Source organism: Lactuca serriola, chromosome 1 (assembly GCF_051521515.1).
Source record: "Lactuca serriola cultivar US96UC23 chromosome 1, Lser_US96UC23_V15, whole genome shotgun sequence".
Taxonomy (NCBI): domain Eukaryota; kingdom Viridiplantae; phylum Streptophyta; class Magnoliopsida; order Asterales; family Asteraceae; genus Lactuca; species Lactuca serriola.
The window spans coordinates 65912158-65934774 of record NC_136408.1 but is presented as its reverse complement, the minus strand read 5'-3'; the positions used below and the strand labels follow the sequence as shown (position 1 = coordinate 65934774).

At 36.3% G+C, this 22617-nt stretch overlaps 2 protein-coding genes across 2 annotated transcripts; both read right to left on the bottom strand.

The window, feature by feature from the left end:
* Positions 1–908: 908 nt before the first annotated feature.
* On the bottom strand, positions 909–4559 carry LOC145090135 (cell division control protein 48 homolog D-like). The gene is made up of 6 exons (XM_079028472.1): positions 4408–4559; positions 4097–4262; positions 3324–3552; positions 1873–3215; positions 1436–1795; positions 909–1342 (listed from the first exon to the last, which is right to left on the bottom strand). The coding sequence occupies exons 1-6, from the start codon at positions 4434–4436 to the stop codon at positions 1037–1039; spliced, it is 2433 nt and encodes an 810-aa protein (XP_078884598.1). The 5' UTR covers positions 4437–4559; the 3' UTR covers positions 909–1036.
* Positions 4560–16344: 11785 nt separating this feature from the next.
* On the bottom strand, positions 16345–20002 carry LOC145090125 (cell division control protein 48 homolog A). Its single transcript, XM_079028468.1, has 6 exons — positions 19844–20002; positions 19533–19698; positions 18761–18989; positions 17309–18651; positions 16872–17231; positions 16345–16778 (listed from the first exon to the last, which is right to left on the bottom strand). Exons 1-6 carry the CDS (start codon positions 19870–19872, stop codon positions 16473–16475), a joined length of 2433 nt encoding a protein of 810 aa, XP_078884594.1. The 5' UTR covers positions 19873–20002; the 3' UTR covers positions 16345–16472.
* Positions 20003–22617: the final 2615 nt, after the last annotated feature.

Below are 22617 nucleotides of genomic sequence, written 5' to 3'. Positions count from 1 at the left end.
GTTTACTACCGTATTATTTTGAATCTTATGTTGATTGGGTGTATTTGATTGAAAATCTTAAGACTAAAGAAGTAGGTCATTGAAATTCTTGAAGGGTGTTTTTTGTTACTTGGTGGTATCTTTGGAATCTTTGGAAGTTTATATATATATATATATATATATATATATATATATATATATATATATATATATATATATATATATATATATATATATATATATATTTGGTTAAAAAAAATATTACTCTCTCCGTCTCAAAATTATAGTTCATCTTTTCTTTTGATTTTGTCCTAAAATAATAGTCCACTTCTAAAAATGAATAACATTTTTACCAAAATATTCACTATTTATTACTTAACAAACTAAACATTTAATGAAACATTAAATTCCAAATAAGAACAAAACTGTCATTTTATTATATTTGTGAACAATAATTTAGGGAAGGATGAAGTATTTTTTATTATATCTTTGTTTTGGCATTATTTGTTACAAATACCGGAGGAAAATTAATGAGGGGAACTTAGGTTTTTAGTTTCCTTTTTTATGATTCTTAGATTTCTTTGTATTATTTATTTGTTTATTTATTTATTTTTGTTATAGGTAGTAAATTATAAAACAATTGGTAGATCGTTATTTGTGAGTTCAATCTATGGTTTTGACCTAGAATTTGATCTGTGGGTGAAAATTTCCCCGCTAGCTTTATAATAAATTGCCATTAAAACATCATAGTTGGTGTTGTTTAACAATATTAGGATATTTATTATCAAACTTGAAATGATGATCGGGGCATGGTTTGAGGTGTCTCATGTATGATGGTTTGTGCATATTCATTCATTCCATCTTTTGGTAATATATATAATACGTTATGTTGGTGAACTTTCCTTAGAAAACGTCTAATAAAACCATGCTCATAGAAACAAGGTAGGATTTAAGTTACATAAATACATAAATAAATTCAAGAAACCAAGTATTTTCACACCATAGACAACGATATTAGAAAGCATCATCCGTGTATGACATTATTAACCAAACTAAACTAATTATAAAGATCATCATCATCAGCACCACCTGCCGCCGCACCAAACGGGTCCGCTCCACCACCCGCCGCCGCAGCACCACCGCTGGCCTCCGCAAACCTAAACTCCGACCCAAACCCTCTCGACTGCTGCAACGTCTGCGCAAACGCCTGATACTTCCTAATATCCCCATCACTCACACTCCTTCGTGCAAACTTCATTGACTCTTCAAAATGAGCCGCCTTTATCTCCGCCACCTCATCCTCCTCCACATCCTCCTCCATCGCCTCCGGATTCTCACTCCTCTTCTTCTCCCTCTCAATATCCTACAAAACCACACATTACATCAAAATCTTAGATAATTACCTAATTACCATTTTACCCCTCTTATCATATCAAAAAACAACAATCCAACTTACTTTTTCAATGTTTTCACGGATGGCGTACTTGCACGCGCGTTGACAGATTTCGGTGATGTCAGCGCCACTGAAGCCTTGGGTGTACTTAGCAAGAGCATGAAGGTCAACGTCCTTTGCAACGGGCGACTTTCGTAAAGCGGATTTGAAGATGGAATAGCGAGATTCTTCATCAGGGAGAGGAATGTAAATTAACTGATCGAGTCGACCGGGTCTCAAAAGCGCCGGGTCGATTATATCTGGTCGGTTCGTCGCACCGATTATGAAAACCGTCTTTTTCGCAGACATCCCGTCCATTTCAGTCAACAGTTGGTTCAAAACCCGATCCGCTGCACCTCCTGCGTCTCCTTGACTACTTCCTCTCTGAAAAAACAATAAACTTGTCAAATACGAAAATGGCAGAAACGTAAATAGTAAGTAATCTGTATCTTGTTATATACCTGGGTGGCGATGGAGTCGAGTTCATCGAAGAAAAGAACACAAGGGGCGGACCCACGCGCTTTATCGAAGATCTCGCGTACATTCGCTTCACTTTCACCGAACCACATCGTGAGTAGTTCTGGTCCCTTGATGCTGATGAAGTTTGCTTGGCATTCGTTGGCGATAGCTTTCGCGAGTAGTGTTTTCCCACACCCTGGTGGGCCATAGAAGAGGACTCCCTTTGATGGTGACATTCCAAATTTTTCAAATTTCTCCGGGTGTTCAACCGGATATTGAACAGTCTCTTGGAGCTCACGTTTGACATTCTCAAGGCCTCCGATATCTTCCCAACTAACATTAGGCACTTCAACAACAGTCTCACGAAGAGCAGAAGGATTACTAGTCCCAAGTGCAGTTGCAAAGTGCTCATTCGTTACAGCCATGGAGTTCAAAATCTCCGCATCAATCGACTCATCTTCCAAATCAATCACATCCATCTTCTCTCTAATACACTGAAGTGCAGCTTCAGTACACAAAGCCGCCAGGTCAGCACCCACATACCCGTGTGTCTCTTTCGAAATCTTCTCCAAGTCAACATCTTCAGCTAATTTCATGTTCTTGGTATGAATACGAAGAACTTCAAGTCTCCCAATCTCATCAGGGACACCAATGTCAATTTCCCGGTCAAACCTCCCGAATCTTCTCAACGCAGGGTCAATGCTATTAGGACGATTGGTAGCACCCATGACAATAACATGTGCACGCGATTTCAACCCGTCCATTAAAGTCAACAACTGTGACACAATTCTTCTTTCAACTTCACCGTGTGTCTTCTCACGCTTAGGGGCAATTGAGTCAATTTCATCGATGAAGATAATTGATGGAGCGTTCTTTTCAGCTTCTTCAAAAGCTTTCCTTAAATTACTCTCGCTTTCTCCCGCCATTTTCGACATGATTTCGGGCCCATTGATGCAGAAAAAGAAAGCCCCGGTTTCGTTAGCAACTGCCCGAGCTATTAAAGTCTTCCCGGATCCAGGGGGTCCGTATAGTAAAATACCCTTTGGGGGTTTGACCCCGATTGACTTAAAGAGCTGTGGGTGTCTCAATGGAAGCTCAACTAGCTCACGGATTTGTGCCATTTGTTTGCGGACCCCACCGACATCATCATAACCGATTTCATCTAGCCGATCTTCATCTTCTCTTCTTATGGGTTCGCCTTCACAGAAGATTTCTGTATCAGGTGCTACTACACAATACTCTGGTGGATCTGTTTCTATGACCTTGAACTCTACACTTCTCATTCCTCCCCTTACAAGAAAGAAGTCACCTTTTCTCACAGGTCTATATGCCTCCATGAAGTAAGCTGCAAATAGTGTAGAATATTATAATATATGATGTGAGTTGAATACATTGAATGGATTATGTCGTAAAGACTAAAAAAGTTAATATGATTTTGTATGGAGAAACTTACGTTTTAGATAAGCATCGAAGAGATTTCCTGTTACGCCTTCGATTGTGTCATCAATTGGAAGAATGTGAACACGTTTCCCGTATTTGACATCAGCACATTGGTGAACTGAGACTACATCACCAAGTCTGACTCTGAGATTTGCTCTGACTACCTTATTCATCCTGATCTTTGGTTCTTCACAAGTGTCATCAGCAAGAGCTATACAGATTGTGTCTTTCCTTTTCTTTCCCTGTAGATGGAAAGAGATAACTTAAGAATCTTGATATATCTAGCATACTAGTTTAATTATGTACAAAACTAGAATTATAAAGCAAACAATAGCAAGAACATGTTTCAAAATCATATACACAAGATACTCATCTTTATGTGTATCAATGATTCAAAATAGACCACTGACCATATAGAAGCATCAGTCAGCATGGAAAAAACAACAAGCAAAAGCAACTTAATCAAGCACTAGCAGTAATCAAATCGATATTCACAGTAATAAAGCGATCTAGTTTCACGAATCCAGAGAGATTTTACAAGGTTTGAAGTAACAATGGATGTTTAAACAACGGAATCAAGTAAATTTGGCATAGAATACTATGATCGTATGATTAGATCGTGAAATCTCCTTGAAATTTAATTATAAGTTCGCAGACGGAAAACCTTCATTGACAGACTATATGCAGAGTTAAATAACAGTCTAAAACCCTAACCTAGCACAAAACTTAGATCAATTACGATACATTAGGCAAAACAACGATAGCCAGAAGTACGAAATAAACTACCTTGATCAAGATGGTGTCGCCTCTGAATAACTGAAGCTTTTCCATGGTCTCGGGATGTAAGGCAACAACAGAATTATCATCGTTGATTGCTTCATCGACAACGAGTCTGTTAGCAGCCTTCTTCCGCTCCAGAATCGCCGTACTGAAGTCCCGCTTTGTCCCCTTACTACACACAATCACAATGAATGTTAAGTCAGAACTTGAGATCAATATCAAAATCGACATCAAGAGTGGGAAACAGCCATACTCTGGAACTCATATAGCATTATTGCCAGCATTAAATTAGAGATTTATAGAAAACTGTGACTTACGCATCGGATGATTCTGCTTGATTACTCATGTTGTTGAAGAAGATTGGTTGATTGTAAATTCCGATTGACAGAATTGTGAATTTTTGGGATGTGTGAGGGTTTGGGTAGGGGGTACTTGTGCATATATGATGAATTTGTGAAAGCGCAGGACTCCTTTCTTGTTAAGAAAGAAATGTTTTTTATTTTTATTTATTTAATAACAATTTATAATTTTATTTTATTTTTATTAATTTATAATTTATAATTTGTAATTTTATTAACCGTATAAAAGGATGATTATGAGTCATGATACTTTTTACCATTTAAATTTAAAACTTTTCTTGCATTATCAACGTTATGATATTATGATAATTTAAATGTTTCGATAGAATTATAACATTTAGCAAATCAAGAATGTTGGGTAGCAAAATATAAAATCCAAAAATTAGAATCTCTAGAATGTTATATCTAGAATGTGCGATTTGCACCGCCTCTCTAGCCTTGTTTTGTTTGGTTGCAGGGATGAGAATAATATACAGATTAAATGGATAGTTAGATTTGAGGGATTGGTATCGTCACCTCTCTCTCGTCAAAACACTCTTACCCATTTCTACACCACCCCTTAAGAGTTCTTAAGGGACTCGTTAGTGATGGATTGCTAAAGACGTAAAAGATTGACTATGATTGGTTGTGGTGTTTTTCTTTTTTTAATTTTTTTGTTTCAAAACAAAACATATTAAACTCTTCTCACTACCATTTCATACATTTTTCAACCTAAATACCTTGAGTTTACATGGCAATATAAAAACCTATGTGACAATGAAAAAATCTTATATGACAAAATACGAGTGTTATCAATCCCACTAGCCTTAATGTTATATAGATATAAAAATATTTTAGGATTGTTTGGCATTATTGAACAATTAAGTGGTATGAATCATTAAAAGATCCGAATGATTTACTGTTGTTTGGTAAGTTAATCTTGATGTATAAAAACATTTTGCCCTTCTAACTATTATTATTATAATTTGTGAATTACAAAAAATATAAAAAGTTTATACCTAAACCTTAAGGGCCTTGTAAAGATATATATAAAGTCAAGGATTGTCTCTTTAAAAGGGTCATTACGAATAGACAAAAGACTTTCATATATATATATATATATATATATATATATATATATATATATATATATATATATATATATATATATATATAATTACTTTTTTTACCTACTTTATTTTAAGATCGGCTAAATGCAAGAAAGGTATAGCTCCATGCTTTGATTTTAGTTTTAGTCTCTTTGACTCAACTTCAATTTTAGTTTTAGTTTTAGTTTTAGTTTTGATCTGAAGGAATCCTTCAAACAGGTTTATGTTTTTTCTCATTTTTTGACTAGATTTCTTTTACAGTAGATGCATGCATTAACTTACTCATCTTTCAACTAAGAATTACAATAAGGAATGTATAAAAACGATATTGAAACCATAAGGGCCACAAGCTTAAACCCAAACGATATTGGAGGCCAGCAGGGGGATGGTGCCGGTGCCTGAGAAGAGGGAGAGAAAAAAAAAAAAAAAAAAAAAAAAAAAAAAAAAAGAGGCGGACATGCTTTGTTGTTAGGGAAGGGTATCGATTACAATTGTTTTTATTCAGACTCCTCTTCATCTCTTAATGATTCATATTATTTTTTGCCAAAATAAGTTTCAACCAAACATTCCGAAGCTAAATGATTTAGAGCCAACCTCATAATGTAATCATTCGGAGACAAAACAAACAACCCATAAGTCCCTCCCATGTTCTTGGATCAAATATATCAACATGATTAATATTGACATTAACATCATCAATTTGATCTCCATCAACACCCACATTATCGACATTAATATCATTATTGTTTTAATTATGAGAAGAAACTTGTGGTTGTCTTGTATAAACTATACATAGTCCACTTTGAGACTTTCATTATTATATATCTCTTCTTTTTTATAGGGAGAATTTCATATATGCCCTAAATAAAGAGCAAGATATCATATTTACCCTGTCTAATCTCAAAATACCATATATATACCATAAATAAACAACCAAAATATCATATTTGCCCAAAATCGTTTTTAATCATTATCAAAACAAAATTGAACAAGATATGTAAGAAGAGTTGAAGAACATCTATGCCGGTAGGAAGAAATTAAATAACGACCACCTAAGTATGAACTATGTTGAGATGAAGGTATAATCCAAGATCAGTTTATTAATTACTTGGTAAATACTAAATCAAAAGAGGAGAATACTTAATTAGAGGGATTAACATCTTCAATGGTGTTAAAGATGATGTCATATTTGATTCTTTTCACTTTCCATAAACAAACACCTCGTAGGTGGAACATATGTTTCAATGAGAAAATCAAGGAGTTTGGTTTCTTAAGGAATGAAGATGAATATGTTAGATATGGTAGACGAGTATTTTTCTTTCTTGTCTCATGTTTCGATGTCGTTCTTGTTATAGGAAACAATATCCCAACACCGAATAGTGTAAAAGCTTGGCTTGGGAATAATTTCGCTACGAAGGACTTAGGAGAAGCTACTTACATACTTGGTATCAAGATCTATAGGGATGGATCTAGGCAACTGGTATGACTTTTCCAAAATACATACTTAGATAAAATCCTGAAGAAATTCAAGATGGAAGACTCTAAGAAAGGATTTGTACCTATACAACGTGACGTGGTATTGAGTAAAACTCAATGTCCCAGTACCAGTGAATAACTGGACATAATTAGTCGAGTCTCATATGTTTCGGATATAGGATCGATCATGTACTTCATGATATGTACAAGGCCAAATGTCTTATACTCTATTAGTATAACAAGTCGTTATCAAGTCAATCCTACTGAAAGTCATTAGATCACAATAAAAAACATTCAGAAGTACCTTAGGAAGACTAAATATATGCTCTCAGTCTATGGTGGTAAAGAAGAGCTAAGTGTTAAAGGATATGTGGATACAAGTTTCCAAACTAACAGAGATAATTTTCAATCTCAGTCGGGTTTTGTATTCATGTTAAATGGAGGAGGGGTAACTTGATGGAGTTATAAGCAAGTGACTATAACGAACTCAAAAACAGAGTCAGAGTATATTACGGCCAATCAAGAGGCCAAGGAGGCAATGTGGCTAAAGAATTTTATCAACGATTTGGGAATTGTTCCAAGCATAGCTGAATCGTTTGGGATCTTCTATGATAACGAGAGTGTGGTCGCTTTAGCTAAAGAACCTCGAGATCTCAAGCGCACAAGACATATACTCAAAAAGTTCCACTATATAAGGAAGCTAGTTGAATATGGAGACCTTATTGTGAGTGATGTTTCATCAAAAGATAATCCTACAGATGTCAAAAAACCATTGTCACAAATCAAGCATGATGCTCATACTAGATCTATTATGTAATGCTTGCGTTTCTCGCTAGGCATTAATAAGATGTGTAATTGACTTTGGTCAACAATTGTAATCATTTGACGAATAAATAAAAGGAAATTGATTAAATCTATGTGATTTTTGTGCTTATATTATGTGTATATAATATTAGGAGAAAACTTAATAAAAATGGCTACAAGAAATATTAAAATAAAATATTAACTAAGATAAATAGCCTTGGTGAAAGTTGAATTAGTCGTAATGAGGATTCCAGGGATATAAGGAAGGCAAAAATCTGACTTCGTATGAAGAAGTTATGATCGTTTGAACTTTCATGTTCAATGGTGAATCAGAGATAGATCGCTTATTAGCCTAAGTGATCAAAATGAAAGTCGTAGTAATCGTAAAACCATGAGCGTGCATATAGAGAATGTTCAAATCTGACATCATATGAGGAGGTTATGATTGTTTGAAGTTTCAGCGCAACAGTGCAGACACATAAATCGAATTTTAGATCGGTTAATTGTTAGCAAACACAATATAAATGAGAGTTGAAGATCTCGTAAATAGGATTTCGTCAATTTAAAGACAACCAAGAGTGAACATCGCATGAAAAATATATGAATTTTAAACGAAGTTTAGCAACCTAAGCCTTCTAAAATAATAAATAACAAATAAAGTAAGAGTTAGCAGACTGCGTCTAACTAAAAGTTTTAGATCTCGTCAATAGCTACGCGTGGATATAAAGAACATCAAAAAGCAGACTTTGTATGAAGAAGTTACAAATGTTTGAAGTTTTCCCGAGTGCGCCACGTGCAAAAAGGCACGACATGCAAGCTTCTAGAAGGGCCATGATGCTCCAATGAAAACCCAACACATGTCACACACTAGGAAGGTCGACAAAGTCAGGTCATGACATGCCTCCATAATTTTCAGCCTATAACGTCGTTTGTTGTCCATTCTCTTCTCTTCTCCACTCCATTCCATACTTCTCTCTCGAAATTCTATGCAATTGGCTAAGAAATTTCAAAGTGTTCATTCAGTAATGGTTTTCATTATATATATATATATATATATATATATATATATATATATATATATATATATATATATATATATAAAACCATAATTAACCAATGAACCAAGGAACTAATCTTTTTTTCAACTTTTAGAACTTATTTTTTATCAAAAAAAAAAACTAAAAATACTGAAATTCATAACTTTTTATCCTTTTTCCAATGATATAAAATTCGAATTTTTTTGTTTTTTTTACGTCAAATTCACAATGTGAATCTTCGAAAATTCACAACGTGAATCCGGATTCACACGTTGAATCCGAAAAATATTTTTCACATTCACAATGTTAATATATGAATTTAGATATTTTTAGATTTTTTTTTTTCGATAAAGAATAAGCTCTAGAAATTGAAAAAAAAAAGATTTGGTTCCTTGAAGAACCCATAATTATGGTTCTCTATTGAACTTTTCCATATATATATATAATATTGTATTTAGTAAGAAAGCAATGTAGCATGTTTTATCCACTAAGGCTGTGTTTGGCGCGCCACAGCTAGCTTACAAGCTAGCTTTTTGAAAAGCTACTTAGACTAGCTTTTTAAGAGCTTTTTTAAAATTTTTCAAATACACCCCTTAATTAATTATAGAAACACATATTCTTACATGTCCTTTTATGTAATTTTATATATTTCTGTTAGCTTTTCAGCTAGTTTTACCAAACGTTATTTTTTATCAGCTAGCTTTTCAGCTATCAGCTAGCTTTTTATTTAACAGCTAGCTTTTCAACCATCAGCTAGCTTTTCAGCTAACAGCTAACTTTTCAGCTAGTCCGCCAAACATAGCCTAAATTTAATCCACAACGTTTGATTTGCTTGAACTTATGGAGCAAAAAAGAAAATGCAACATTTTGGATTCATAATCTAATTAATTGTAGTACCTAATATAACTTATGTATTCAGTTTTTGCATGTTTTGAAAGAATTAGTGGATATGGAACCGTTTTGAACTTAATATATGTTATGACTTGAAGACAATATGTGAAAAGTTTTATCTCTAAAATAAATGAATATATCCAAAAAAAAATTACTAAAAAACATGATTAAAGTTCAAAGACATTAACTCGGTTCGGTTCTCTATTTCACATTTAGTTCTAAAACCCGAAATACCCGGTTTTGGTTCCCTCTTTCAAATCCAGTTCTAAAACCCAAGATACCCAGAACCATTGGACTCATACCCGGAACCCGTATAAGACAAATATTTAGATCCAAAATCCATACTGGTTTAACATATTCCACCTATATTGGTTCCGGTCCAGTTTTCCGATTTATATCTCATCCCTATTCTAAAGTATATAGCAATTTTTTTTGTTATATATAACTGTATTCACAAATTTTATGATAAGTTATTTCGTTTAATTTTCTTTTTATTTTAGTAAATAAACTATATATATATATATATATATATATATATATATATATATATATATATATATATATATATATATATATATATATATGAGCGTTTTTGGTAAGGTTTGGTTGATTATTATGGGCATCTTTGAGGGTGCGTGAGGTGGTTGAGAGCTCGGGGCGCATGTCGTGGAGGAGACCCAATTTTACATATGATTATGTTCACAGTCTAGCAATCGACAATTCAGTAATCAAAAAGATAAAAGTCCACGTATTTTCCAATTCCAATAGCTAACGCTACAATTAAAAATTACAACACTCACATTTTGAAAAATTTGGGCTTAAAGTTAAAAATTGCGTTTAGGCTAATGTGAATTTAAAGTAAACAAGAGCGTACGTTTTGTTCCAATTTCAAACTTTCAAATTTGTATCAACTACAAAGCTCAAATGACATTTTTTTTTTGTTTCTTGGTTGTTTTCTGATTCCACTAGACTCCACATTTCGTTTATATTGCACTCTCGCTCTACTTTTTTATTGTTATCTGAAATTAAACAACGAAGTAATTTACTATTCCTAATATATAAATCTGATAACATCTCATTTTATATTCTGATTGTTATCATCGATTAACCAATGTAACACATTAAAAAACATATTCTAAATAACTAAATAATGCTATGAGAGTCTCGCGATTCATTTCACTATTGTATTTTCGTTTTTTCTATTGTCTTTATAACATTTGTCAAGTTATCATCTTATGAACAAATTTTGCTTATATATATATATATATATATATATATATATATATATATATATATATATATATATATATATATAGGGCTTTATTTTTATTTTTCGCAATGGTCCCTCAAAATCAACGCGACGTCCGTGTTGATTATTTGTTAAATACATAGATTTATTTCAAACAAACATGTTTTTGCATTATAGCTAACTTGTAAACTGTAACGCCCCGTTTACTTAAAAAAAATTAATTAATTAGTAAATGTGAGTCTCGGACTAATTTGTGAAGAATTTTAGAATTCGGGGGTTAAAAGAGTGAGTTCGGAATTAAATTGAAAAGATTTGAGGGCTGAAGGGTTTATTGGTAATTTAGGGAGTTATTATGAAAGAAATTTATGGGATCAAGGCTTAAAATGTAAGTTTTGGAGTTAGTTTGTAAAGATTTCTGAAGGCAGGGTTAAAAGTGTAAATTATGAACTTATTATGAAAGAAAAGAAGGAAGGAGGGATCAATTATGTTAATATGGGAATGTGTTTTAAGGCATCGGGTATATAAGGGATATGTGAACCCTAACCCTAGAAAAGGGTTTCAGCCGCCATGTATGAAGTCGCCCCCTAGTCCAATGTTCCGATCAGTTGAGTAGCCATCGTCCGCCGCTGCTACACCACCGATGAGCGCCATAACAGCACTGTCGGAGACGTCATGAGCATCACGCATAATCGCTGAGGATCGGTCTTTGGAGCAGCGTTTGTCATCTGTTGGGCGTGAATGAACGAGAACGGCCGGTAAGACCCAACCGTCACTCACCTCCTTTCCCTTTCGTTCTTACTGTGAACACGAAGCTAGAATTGTTGTTGCTATCGGGTGACCCTCGGGTGTCGTTTTCTTGTTCCAGCACCATTGCCGCCGTTCTTCTCTTCTCTTTTCGTTCCTTTCACTGCCATGGGGTTGTTTTTGCTCCGGTAATGATCGCCACCCCGAAAGGACAGTCGGGCCTACGTGGATTATCACCTGTCGTGTTGAACCGAGAGGTGCTGTGAGGTTGTTGCTGGCCGGGATTCGAAGAAAAGAACCACCATGGCCTCCTGACATGGTGGCCGCTGCTACTGCCGCCTTCCGGTGATGTCGTTGCCGCCGTGAGCCACCAAGCTGGTGGCTGGGGTGAACCTTGCAAATTAAAAGCTTGTATGTATGGGTTTATTTCAATGGAGAGGTGTGTGGGGGTTTATTTGGCCGGAAAAGCCATCACCACCACCGTAAGGTGGTGGCTGCCACCCTCTACCACCGCCGTCCTCCACTAGGGTAGTTGTGTGTGTGTTAGTTAGTTAGTGTGTGTGTTTATTTCTGGATTAAAAGCATTGTAATTGTAATTAGTGAAAGATTAATGAAATGAATCAAAACCACCACCCTAAGGTGGTGGCCGCCGCCGTGTGCCGCCATCAACCACCACTACCCGAGGTGGTAGTGGGTGGTGCCCCGCTAGCAAACCCTAATGGGCTTAGAGATTGGTTTTGGGCCTATTGGTCCATGTTTGGGTGGAAAACCCTAATTATGAGTATTGGGCCTTAGACTAATTGGGCCACTTGTGGGCCATTGGGATTGAATTGTGAATTAAGCCCAAATTATTCCATGCCATTTATCTAGTAGAGTAAAGAACTTAATGGACTAAGTCCTTAATGAGCTTATTGAGAAAATATTAATAATTGGGAATTTATCAGGACACACGAGAATTATTTAATAAGTGAAATATTAAATAATAATCATTGGCAGAAATTAACCTAAGCAATAATGGACTTAATGGATTAAGTCCTTAGTGGATTAAGCCCTTAATGGGTTAAGTGTATCATTTGATGTGAAACCCTAATTTCACTTGGGCTTTGTGTTGGGCCATCCGAGAATAATCAAATGGACTAGAGTAATTAGTTGGGCTTTAGGGTGAGGCCCATATGAAGGATTGGGCCCAATTTGGAAAATTGGGCCATAGATGAGCCATAGTTGGGGGCCTATATAGTTGTATGATATTGGGCCCTAGAGTGATACATGTTGGACTGGACTGATCAATTGGGCCTTAAGGGAAGTCCATGTAGAGGTTTGGGCCCAATTTGGAAAATTGGGCCATACGTTGGGCTTTGATCCCTAGTTGACTTTGGGCCTATGGATTGGGCCTTGGGCTTGGGTAAGCCAAGCTAGGGGTAATGTAGTAATTATCCAAAGCATGTATTTTTAGTTATGTGTTAGTACCCAATTATTAATTGGGTGTTATTTTGGTGTGGACAGTTCGGGAATCTGTCATCTAGCAGCTGGGGTCGAGTCTGCGGGACTTCAGTAGTGTGGGGTTGTGTCTACGGGACTTCAGCAGTGTGAGGTGAGTTTCCTTCCAGTAGGAACGGGTCTAAGGCCCCAATGCCGGCCCGTTCAGTTAGCCGTAGTTTCTGGACTTCGGTCCAATGCAGTAGTTAGTATGTTTGACGCCTCCGTGGCTCAGGCAGGATTTATGTGTTTATGCTAATTGATATGTTATGCTATGTTGTGTTCAGTCAGTCAGCTGCGGACTTCGGTCCGATGTAGGGACAAGGTCCCAGTCAGTCAGCTTCGGACTTCGGTCCGATGTAGGGGACGAGGTCCCAGTCAGTCAGCTTCGGACTTCGGTCCGATGTAGGGGACAAGGTCCCAGTCAGTCAGCTTCAGACTTCGGTCTGATGTAGGGGACAAGGTCCCAGTCAGTCAGCTTCGGACTTCGGTTCGATGGAGGGGGCAAGGCCCCAGTTAGCCCGGACTTCGGTCCGATGCAGTGGGCAGGGCCCAGTATGTGCTTTATATGTTATTGCATGGTTTGTGGTAGATTAGGGGAACTCACTAAGCTTCGTGCTTACGGTTTTCAGTTTTTGTTTCAGGTATAAAGTTTTCAAAAGAGGAGCTCGGAAAGATTGCAGTGCACACACCGTTTGTTCAGCCTGGGATGTTTATACTCAGATATATTTGACAGTTGTTAAGATATTTTGAGATAAATTCTTTATGACTCTTATATGACGTTTGATGAATATGGTTTTATTACTAATTTTAAAAGAAATTTTCAGACTGTATTTTTGGGATGTTACATAAACTAACTTATTTTTTTACTTTTTTATGTTGTAGTGATTAATAAACCAAACAACAAGAATGTGCTTGACTGGTTCCGAACCGAGATGTGTCAGATATTTTTAGACCGAATCTATGATCGAATACCAAACCGTGTTTGTATCGGTTGTAGTGCTACTTTGGACTGAATCTATCAGGATTAGCCCAGTAGCAATATGATTCGCCAAAGAAAGGTTAAGAAGATCAGTAAGGTAAGGCTACGAGGAGTGGACTCGCCAAGTTGCTCGTTAGGACAAGGAGCACCACCCCCTAACACTCATTAGGGACTCGCCAACGGAAGATCGCTTCGGACGTAGCAAGAGGAGAGAGAAGGAAATAATTGGTTGTGATTAGAGAAGATGTGTTAGTATCTTGACCATTCAAACCTAAATTCATTTAATTTTCAAACCTAACTTCATTTAATTAAAAAAACGTTTTTACCTCTAAAATTCAAATTTTCAAATTATAATTCAACCACTATGAACTAAACTACACTTTCAACATTTCACACACACAAAATATCATTACCTTTCTCACAAATACACTCAATTCACACACAAAAAAAAAAAACTTCAAACCTTCTGTCACTAAACTTTCCACCTCCAAACCCTCAATCACCGAACAATACATCACTAAACCTTCAATCACCATCATGTTATCGACCATCAATTGATCAACCAATTCATTCACCCCTAGTTTCTATTATCCTACTATGACTCCACAAATTTTTACATTCAATTCATACTTTTCTCAACCCATGTCTTTTTACCAAAGTCAACCCCAAACTAATTTCCAATCACAACTAATACTTCATCCAAATATTGATCTTGATCTATAGTAGACGGTTTAAGTAACCTAATTTTTTTCATAACCTCAACCCCAAACTAATTTGCAATCCCAACTACGTCGCCTACTCAATGAGTCAAAAGCCCAAAATCAAACCAAATGAAAAAAGTAAAGGAAAATGGAAGGCTCTATGCAGCAAAGGATAGACAGATGATGAAAAGATGGCATTAGCACAAGCAGGGCTTGATGTGTCGGAGGATCCGACGACGGGCGACAACCAAGATTCGACAACCTTTAAAAATAGAGTTTGGATTAGTTTTTGTGTTCGAATGAAAAAAGAAGTATCGCAATGCTAAATGGAGGACCGCTAACAAAGCCTCAATGGAGCTCAGTGACATCTACATGAACGAACGCGTCCCACAATCCCCAAAGCGGTGCAAATGATGTGAATATCCTATCGAAAGTTCATAAGATTTGTAAGGAAAATTTGGAAAACCTTTTGGCAATAAGACGTTTTGGGGAGTTGTGTCAGATCAATGGGTTTAGGATCTAGAGAATTTTGGAGTTTTTTTTGTTTCTTTTGCTTGAAATCTGGTGGATTTGATTTATGGATACGGTTTCTAATGCTACTAGATAGGTCAAATTGGTGCTAAAAAAAGTGAATGTTTTTTGTTAGAAAATATTTAGGGATTGTTTAACTACAAGAGAGAATTTGTCCCTAAGGTTTGGACATTCATTCTATTTTATGCCTATTTGTGATGTTGTATGAAATCCACCAATCATTTTTTTTCAAGTGTTTGGTTGTAAAGATGGTGCTTGCTAAAATTTTGGTCTGGTGGGTTTACAACCGTATTATTTTGAGTCTTATGTTGATTGGGTGTATTTGATTGGAAATCTTAGACTAAAGAAGTAGGTCATGGAAATTCTTGAAGGGTGTTTCTTGTTGCTTGGTGGTATCTTTGGAATCTTTGGAAGTTTAGAAATATGTCTATTTTTGGTTAAAAAAAATATTATTTTTTATGGCATAGCGTCCCAATCGTTGTTTTGGGATTATTGTTACAAATAAGGGAGGGAAATTAAGGAGGTGAACTTCGGTTTTTAGTTTCCTTTTTTATAGTTCTTAGATTTCTGTCTTTTTTTTTTATTTTGTTATAGGTAGTACATTATTAAACAATTGGTAGATCGCTATTTGTGAGTTCAATCTATGGTTTTTGACCTAGAATTTGGTATGCCGTATGCGGGTGAAAATTTCCTCGTTTGAATTGCCATGAAACATCATAGTCGGTGTTTTTTAACAACATTGGGATATTTAGTATCAAACGTCTAATAAAACCATATAATACGTTATGATCAGGGCATGGTTTGAGGTTTCTCATGTATGATGGTTTGTGCATATTCATTCATTCCATCTTTTGGTAATATATATAATACGTTATGTTGGTGAACTTTCCTTAGAAAACGTCTAATAAAACCATGCTCATAGAAACAAGGTAGGATTTAAGTTACATAAATACATAAATAAATTCAAGAAACCAAGTATTTTCACACCATAGACAACGATATTAGAAAGCATCATCCGTGTATGACATTATTAACCAAACTAAACTAATTATAAAGATCATCATCATCAGCACCACCTGCCGCCGCACCAAACGGGTCCGCTCCACCACCCGCCGCCGCAGCACCACCGCTGGCCTCCGCAAACCTAAACTCCGACCCAAACCCTCTCGACTGCTGCAACGTCTGCGCAAACGCCTGATACTTCCTAATATCCCCATCACTCACACTCCTTCGTGCAAACTTCATTGACTCTTCAAAATGAGCCGCCTTTATCTCCGCCACCTCATCCTCCTCCACATCCTCCTCCATCGCCTCCGGATTCTCACTCCTCTTCTTCTCCCTCTCAATATCCTACAAAACCACACATTACATCAAAATCTTAGATAATTACCTAATTACCATTTTACCCCTCTTATCATATCAAAAAACAACAATCCAACTTACTTTTTCAATGTTTTCACGGATGGCGTACTTGCACGCGCGTTGACAGATTTCGGTGATGTCAGCGCCACTGAAGCCTTGGGTGTACTTAGCAAGAGCATGAAGGTCAACGTCCTTTGCAACGGGCGACTTTCGTAAAGCGGATTTGAAGATGGAATAGCGAGATTCTTCATCAGGGAGAGGAATGTAAATTAACTGATCGAGTCGACCGGGTCTCAAAAGCGCCGGGTCGATTATATCTGGTCGGTTCGTCGCACCGATTATGAAAACCGTCTTTTTCGCAGACATCCCGTCCATTTCAGTCAACAGTTGGTTCAAAACCCGATCCGCTGCACCTCCTGCGTCTCCTTGACTACTTCCTCTCTGAAAAAACAATAAACTTGTCAAATACGAAAATGGCAGAAACGTAAATAGTAAGTAATCTGTATCTTGTTATATACCTGGGTGGCGATGGAGTCGAGTTCATCGAAGAAAAGAACACAAGGGGCGGACCCACGCGCTTTATCGAAGATCTCGCGTACATTCGCTTCACTTTCACCGAACCACATCGTGAGTAGTTCTGGTCCCTTGATGCTGATGAAGTTTGCTTGGCATTCGTTGGCGATAGCTTTCGCGAGTAGTGTTTTCCCACACCCTGGTGGGCCATAGAAGAGGACTCCCTTTGATGGTGACATTCCAAATTTTTCAAATTTCTCCGGGTGTTCAACCGGATATTGAACAGTCTCTTGGAGCTCACGTTTGACATTCTCAAGGCCTCCGATATCTTCCCAACTAACATTAGGCACTTCAACAACAGTCTCACGAAGAGCAGAAGGATTACTAGTCCCAAGTGCAGTTGCAAAGTGCTCATTCGTTACAGCCATGGAGTTCAAAATCTCCGCATCAATCGACTCATCTTCCAAATCAATCACATCCATCTTCTCTCTAATACACTGAAGTGCAGCTTCAGTACACAAAGCCGCCAGGTCAGCACCCACATACCCGTGTGTCTCTTTCGAAATCTTCTCCAAGTCAACATCTTCAGCTAATTTCATGTTCTTGGTATGAATACGAAGAACTTCAAGTCTCCCAATCTCATCAGGGACACCAATGTCAATTTCCCGGTCAAACCTCCCGAATCTTCTCAACGCAGGGTCAATGCTATTAGGACGATTGGTAGCACCCATGACAATAACATGTGCACGCGATTTCAACCCGTCCATTAAAGTCAACAACTGTGACACAATTCTTCTTTCAACTTCACCGTGTGTCTTCTCACGCTTAGGGGCAATTGAGTCAATTTCATCGATGAAGATAATTGATGGAGCGTTCTTTTCAGCTTCTTCAAAAGCTTTCCTCAAATTACTCTCGCTTTCGCCTGCCAATTTCGACATGATTTCGGGCCCATTGATGCAGAAAAAGAAAGCCCCGGTTTCGTTAGCAACTGCCCGAGCTATTAAAGTTTTCCCGGATCCGGGGGGGCCGTATAGTAAAATACCCTTTGGGGGTTTGACCCCTATTGACTTAAAAAGCTGTGGGTGTCTCAATGGAAGCTCAACTAGCTCACGGATTTGTGCCATTTGTTTGCGGACCCCACCGACATCATCATAACCGATTTCATCTAACCGATCTTCATCTTCTCTTCTTACGGGTTCACCTTCACAGAAGATTTCAGTATCGGGTGCTACTACACAATACTCTGGTGGATCTGTTTCTATGACCTTGAACTCTACACTTCTCATTCCTCCCCTTACAAGAAAGAAGTCACCCTTTCTCACTGGTCTATATGCCTCCATGAAGTAAGCTGCAAACAGTGTATAATATTATAATACATGATGTGAGTTGAGTACATTGAATGGATTATGTTGTAAAGACTAAAGAAAGTTAATGTGATTTTGTATGGAGAAACTTACGTTTTAGATAAGCATCGAAGAGATTTCCTGTTACGCCTTCGATTGTGTCATCAATTGGAAGAATGTGAACACGTTTCCCATATTTGACATCAGCACATTGATGAACTGAGACTACATCACCAAGTCTGACTCTGAGATTTGTTCTGACTACCTTATTCATCCTGATCTTTGGTTCTTCACAAGTGTCATCAGCAAGAGCTATACAGATTGTGTCTTTCCTTTTCTTTCCCTGTATATAGAAACAGATACCTTAAGAATCTTGATATAACTAGCATACTAGTTTAATTATGTACAAAACTAGAATTATAAGGCAAACAATAGCAAGAACATGTTTCAAAATCATATACACAGGCTACTCATCTTTATGTGTACCAATGATTCAGAATAGGCCACTGGCCATATAGAAGCATCAGTCAGCATGGAAAAAACAATAAGCAAAAGCAACTTAATCAAGCACTAGCAGTAATGAAATCGATCTTCACAGTAATAAAGCGACCTAGTTTCACGAATCTAGAGATATTTTACCAGATTTGAAGTAACAATGGATGTTTAAACAACGGAATCAAGTAAAGATGGCATAGAATACTATGATCATAAGATTAGATCGTGAAATCTCCTTGAAATTTAATTATAAGTTTGCGACGGAAAATCTTCAATGAGAGACTATATGCAGAGTTAAATATTAGTCTAAAACCCTAACCTAGCACAAAATTTAGATCAATTACGATACATTAGGCAAAACAACGATAACCAGAAGTACGAAATAAACTACCTTGATCAAGATGGTGTCGCCTCTGAATAACTGAAGCTTTTCCATGGTCTCGGGATGTAAGGCAACAACAGAATTATCATCGTTGATTGCTTCATCGACAACGAGTCTGTTAGCAGCCTTCTTCCGCTCCAGAATCGCCGTACTGAAGTCCCGCTTTGTCCCCTTACTACACACAATCACAATGAAAGTTAAGTCAGAACTTGAGATCAATATCAAAATCGACATCAAGAGTGGGAAACAGCCATACTCTGGAACTCATATAGCATTATTGCCAGCATTAACTTAGAGATTTAGAGAAAACTGTGACTTACGCATCGGATGATTCTGCTTGATTACTCATGTTGTTGAAGAAGATTGGTTGATTGTAAATTCCGATTGACAGAATTGTGAATTTTTGGGATGTGTGAGGGTTTGGGGAGGGGGTACTTATGCATATATGGTGAATTTGTGAAAGCGCAGGACTCCTTTCTTGTTAAGAAAGAAATGCTTTTTTATTTATTTAATAACAGTTTATAATTTTTTTTTTAAACTGCAAATAATAATATATTGTCCTCTCCTGCTGGTTAGTTGTTAAACCGTATAAAAGGATGATTATGATTTATGAGTCATGATGCTTTTTACCATTTAAATTTAAAACTTTTCTTGCATTATCAACTTTATGATAATTTAAATGTTTTAATAGGATTATAACATTTAGCAAATCTAGAATGTTCCGTATTTTGATGGGTAGCAAAATATAAAATCTAAAAATTAGAATCTCTAAAATGTTATATCTGGAACGTTCGATGCGTCGACTGTGAAAATATTGCAAATATCAATTCAAAAAGAGTTTAGCTATGCGTGTTAATAATAACTACCTGGCCTTTAACTTCTTTTGCACAGCTTCTCTAGCGGTTGTTTTGTTTGGTTGTGGGGACTGGAATAAAATTAAGATAAAAGACAAAACTTCAAAATGGTCCTATGGTTTTATAAAATCTCAAAATTTGGTACCTAATTTACAAAATCTTACGGATGGTCCCTGTGGTTTCAAAACTTTTAATGTTTAATCCTTCCGCCTAACTCGGTCAACTTTCTACCGTTAAATGAGAATCATTTTCGTCATTTCAATACCCAGTGACCATTTCTAAGGTTTTCTCTATTTAAAATAATAATAATAATAATAATAATAAAAAAATATAAATATTTAATATAAAAAGGTCCTACTCTCTCTCTCTCTCTCAAAAAAAAAAAAAAAAAAAAAAAAAATACCACCCCAACCCCACCCTTCTTTTTAAACAGTACTACTTCTTGAACCTATGAATCTTAATCTACACGTAGGAAAAAGATTCAGGTCAAAACAAATTAAAATGAGTGAGTTATGAACATTTGAACAACAAAGTCATATTATATACATATATTAAAAACCCTGGTGGATGTGAATAGTAAAATTGACCAAATTTAGACTTTCAACACATTACATTTAATTGTTGAAACATAAAAAAATTATGTTTGACACCCTTTCTTGCAGGACTTGTAAATCATTCAATTTTTAACCAAATAAAGCATTTTTGTAGTCTAAACTTAACTAAAAAAATCATAATATACATGTAGGAAAAAGATTCACGTCAAAACAAGTTAAATTGAGTGAGTTATGCACATTTGAACAACAAAGTCAGATTACATATAATTGTTGAAACATAAAAAAATTATGATTTAACACTCTTCCTTGCGGGGCTTGTAACTTATTCAATTTTTAACCAAATCATGCGTTTTTATAGTCTAAACTTAACTACAAGTCCTAATATGCATGTACGAAAAAAGATTCAGGTCAAAACAAGTTAAATTGAGTGAGTTATGCACATTTGAACAACAAAGTCATATTATATTTAATTGCTGAAACATCAAAAAATTTCTGATTTGACACCTTTCCTTGCGGGGCTTGTAGCTCATTCAATTTTTAACCAAATCAAGCGTTTTTTTTAGTCTAAACTTAACTACAAACCATAATCTACATGTAGGAAAAAGATTCAGGTAAAAAAAAAAAGTTAAATTGAGTGAGTTATGCAACTTTCAAAATTTGAGTGAGTTTGTTATTTTTCAATGAATTGGAGATAGAAGTCATTTTTCTCATTATTGAAGGAATGAATCAAGAAGATTCATTATATACAAGATTCTCTACTTCTACTCTTTTCTAATAGATACAACGACTGACTTTACCAAATTTCCAAAATATTTACATAACCAACCCTGAATCATATATAACTATACACATTTGTCATAAAAGCAAATATATTCCAATACCCCCCTCAAGTTGGAGGATGATCAATCATACCCAACTTGAAAACATCGTTATTATGGTCTGAACCATTTAAGACTTTAGTGAAACCATCAGCAGGTGGTTGTTTAGTAGGAATGTGGAACAATGTAATCAATCCTCCTTGAAGCTTTTCATGCACAAAATAACAATCAAGTTCGATATTTTTGTGCGTTCATGGAAGATTGGATTCTTTGCAATATATATTGCCGCCATGTTGTCACAATGTAAATGAATAAGGGTAATTTCGGGAATTTCAAATTCTGTAAGCAATCGACTTAACCAAGCAAGTTCAGAGCATACCCTGCTCATGGAACGATATTCTGCTTCAGCAGAAGATAAAAGAAACAGTTGTTTATTTCTTTGACTTCCAGGAAATAGGACTTCCTCCCATGGTTATATAATAACCACTAACAGAACGTCGGGTAGTTGGGCAGCTTATTCCTCGTTCATTTGTTCCTAAGGATCATCCAAAGGAATCGGCACGAAGTCCATCGTTGCCATGGTTTACACAACGGGCACTAAGTCTGCATAGTCGCCAGGGTTTAGGCACTAAGTCTGCATAGTCGCCAGGGTTTAGGCATCAAGTCTGCATGATCACCAAGGTTTAGGCACCAAGTATGCATGATCACCAAGGTTTAGGCACCAAGTCTGCATAGTCACCAAGGTTTAGAGTACACCGGGTGAACACATCGTTCACAACACCTACAGGTTGCGAGTCTGCTAGTGTTCCATTGGACTGTCTAGAATAGTCCGTGGTTGTCATCCATACTCTGCTGAATGACGGGGACA

Coding starts and splice junctions, on each gene's coding strand:
- LOC145090135 (XM_079028472.1), bottom strand. CDS start 4,436: ATGAGTAATCAAGCAGAATCATCCGATGC. Junction 3,216..3,323: donor CTTCGATGCTTATCTAAAAC/GTAAGTTTCTCC, acceptor CACTATTTGCAG/CTTACTTCATGGAGGCATAT. Junction 1,796..1,872: donor TCGACTCCATCGCCACCCAG/GTATATAACAAG, acceptor TTGTTTTTTCAG/AGAGGAAGTAGTCAAGGAGA.
- LOC145090125 (XM_079028468.1), bottom strand. CDS start 19,872: ATGAGTAATCAAGCAGAATCATCCGATGC. Junction 19,699..19,843: donor CAAGCAGAATCATCCGATGC/GTAAGTCACAGT, acceptor GATTGTGTGTAG/TAAGGGGACAAAGCGGGACT. Junction 18,652..18,760: donor CTTCGATGCTTATCTAAAAC/GTAAGTTTCTCC, acceptor CACTGTTTGCAG/CTTACTTCATGGAGGCATAT.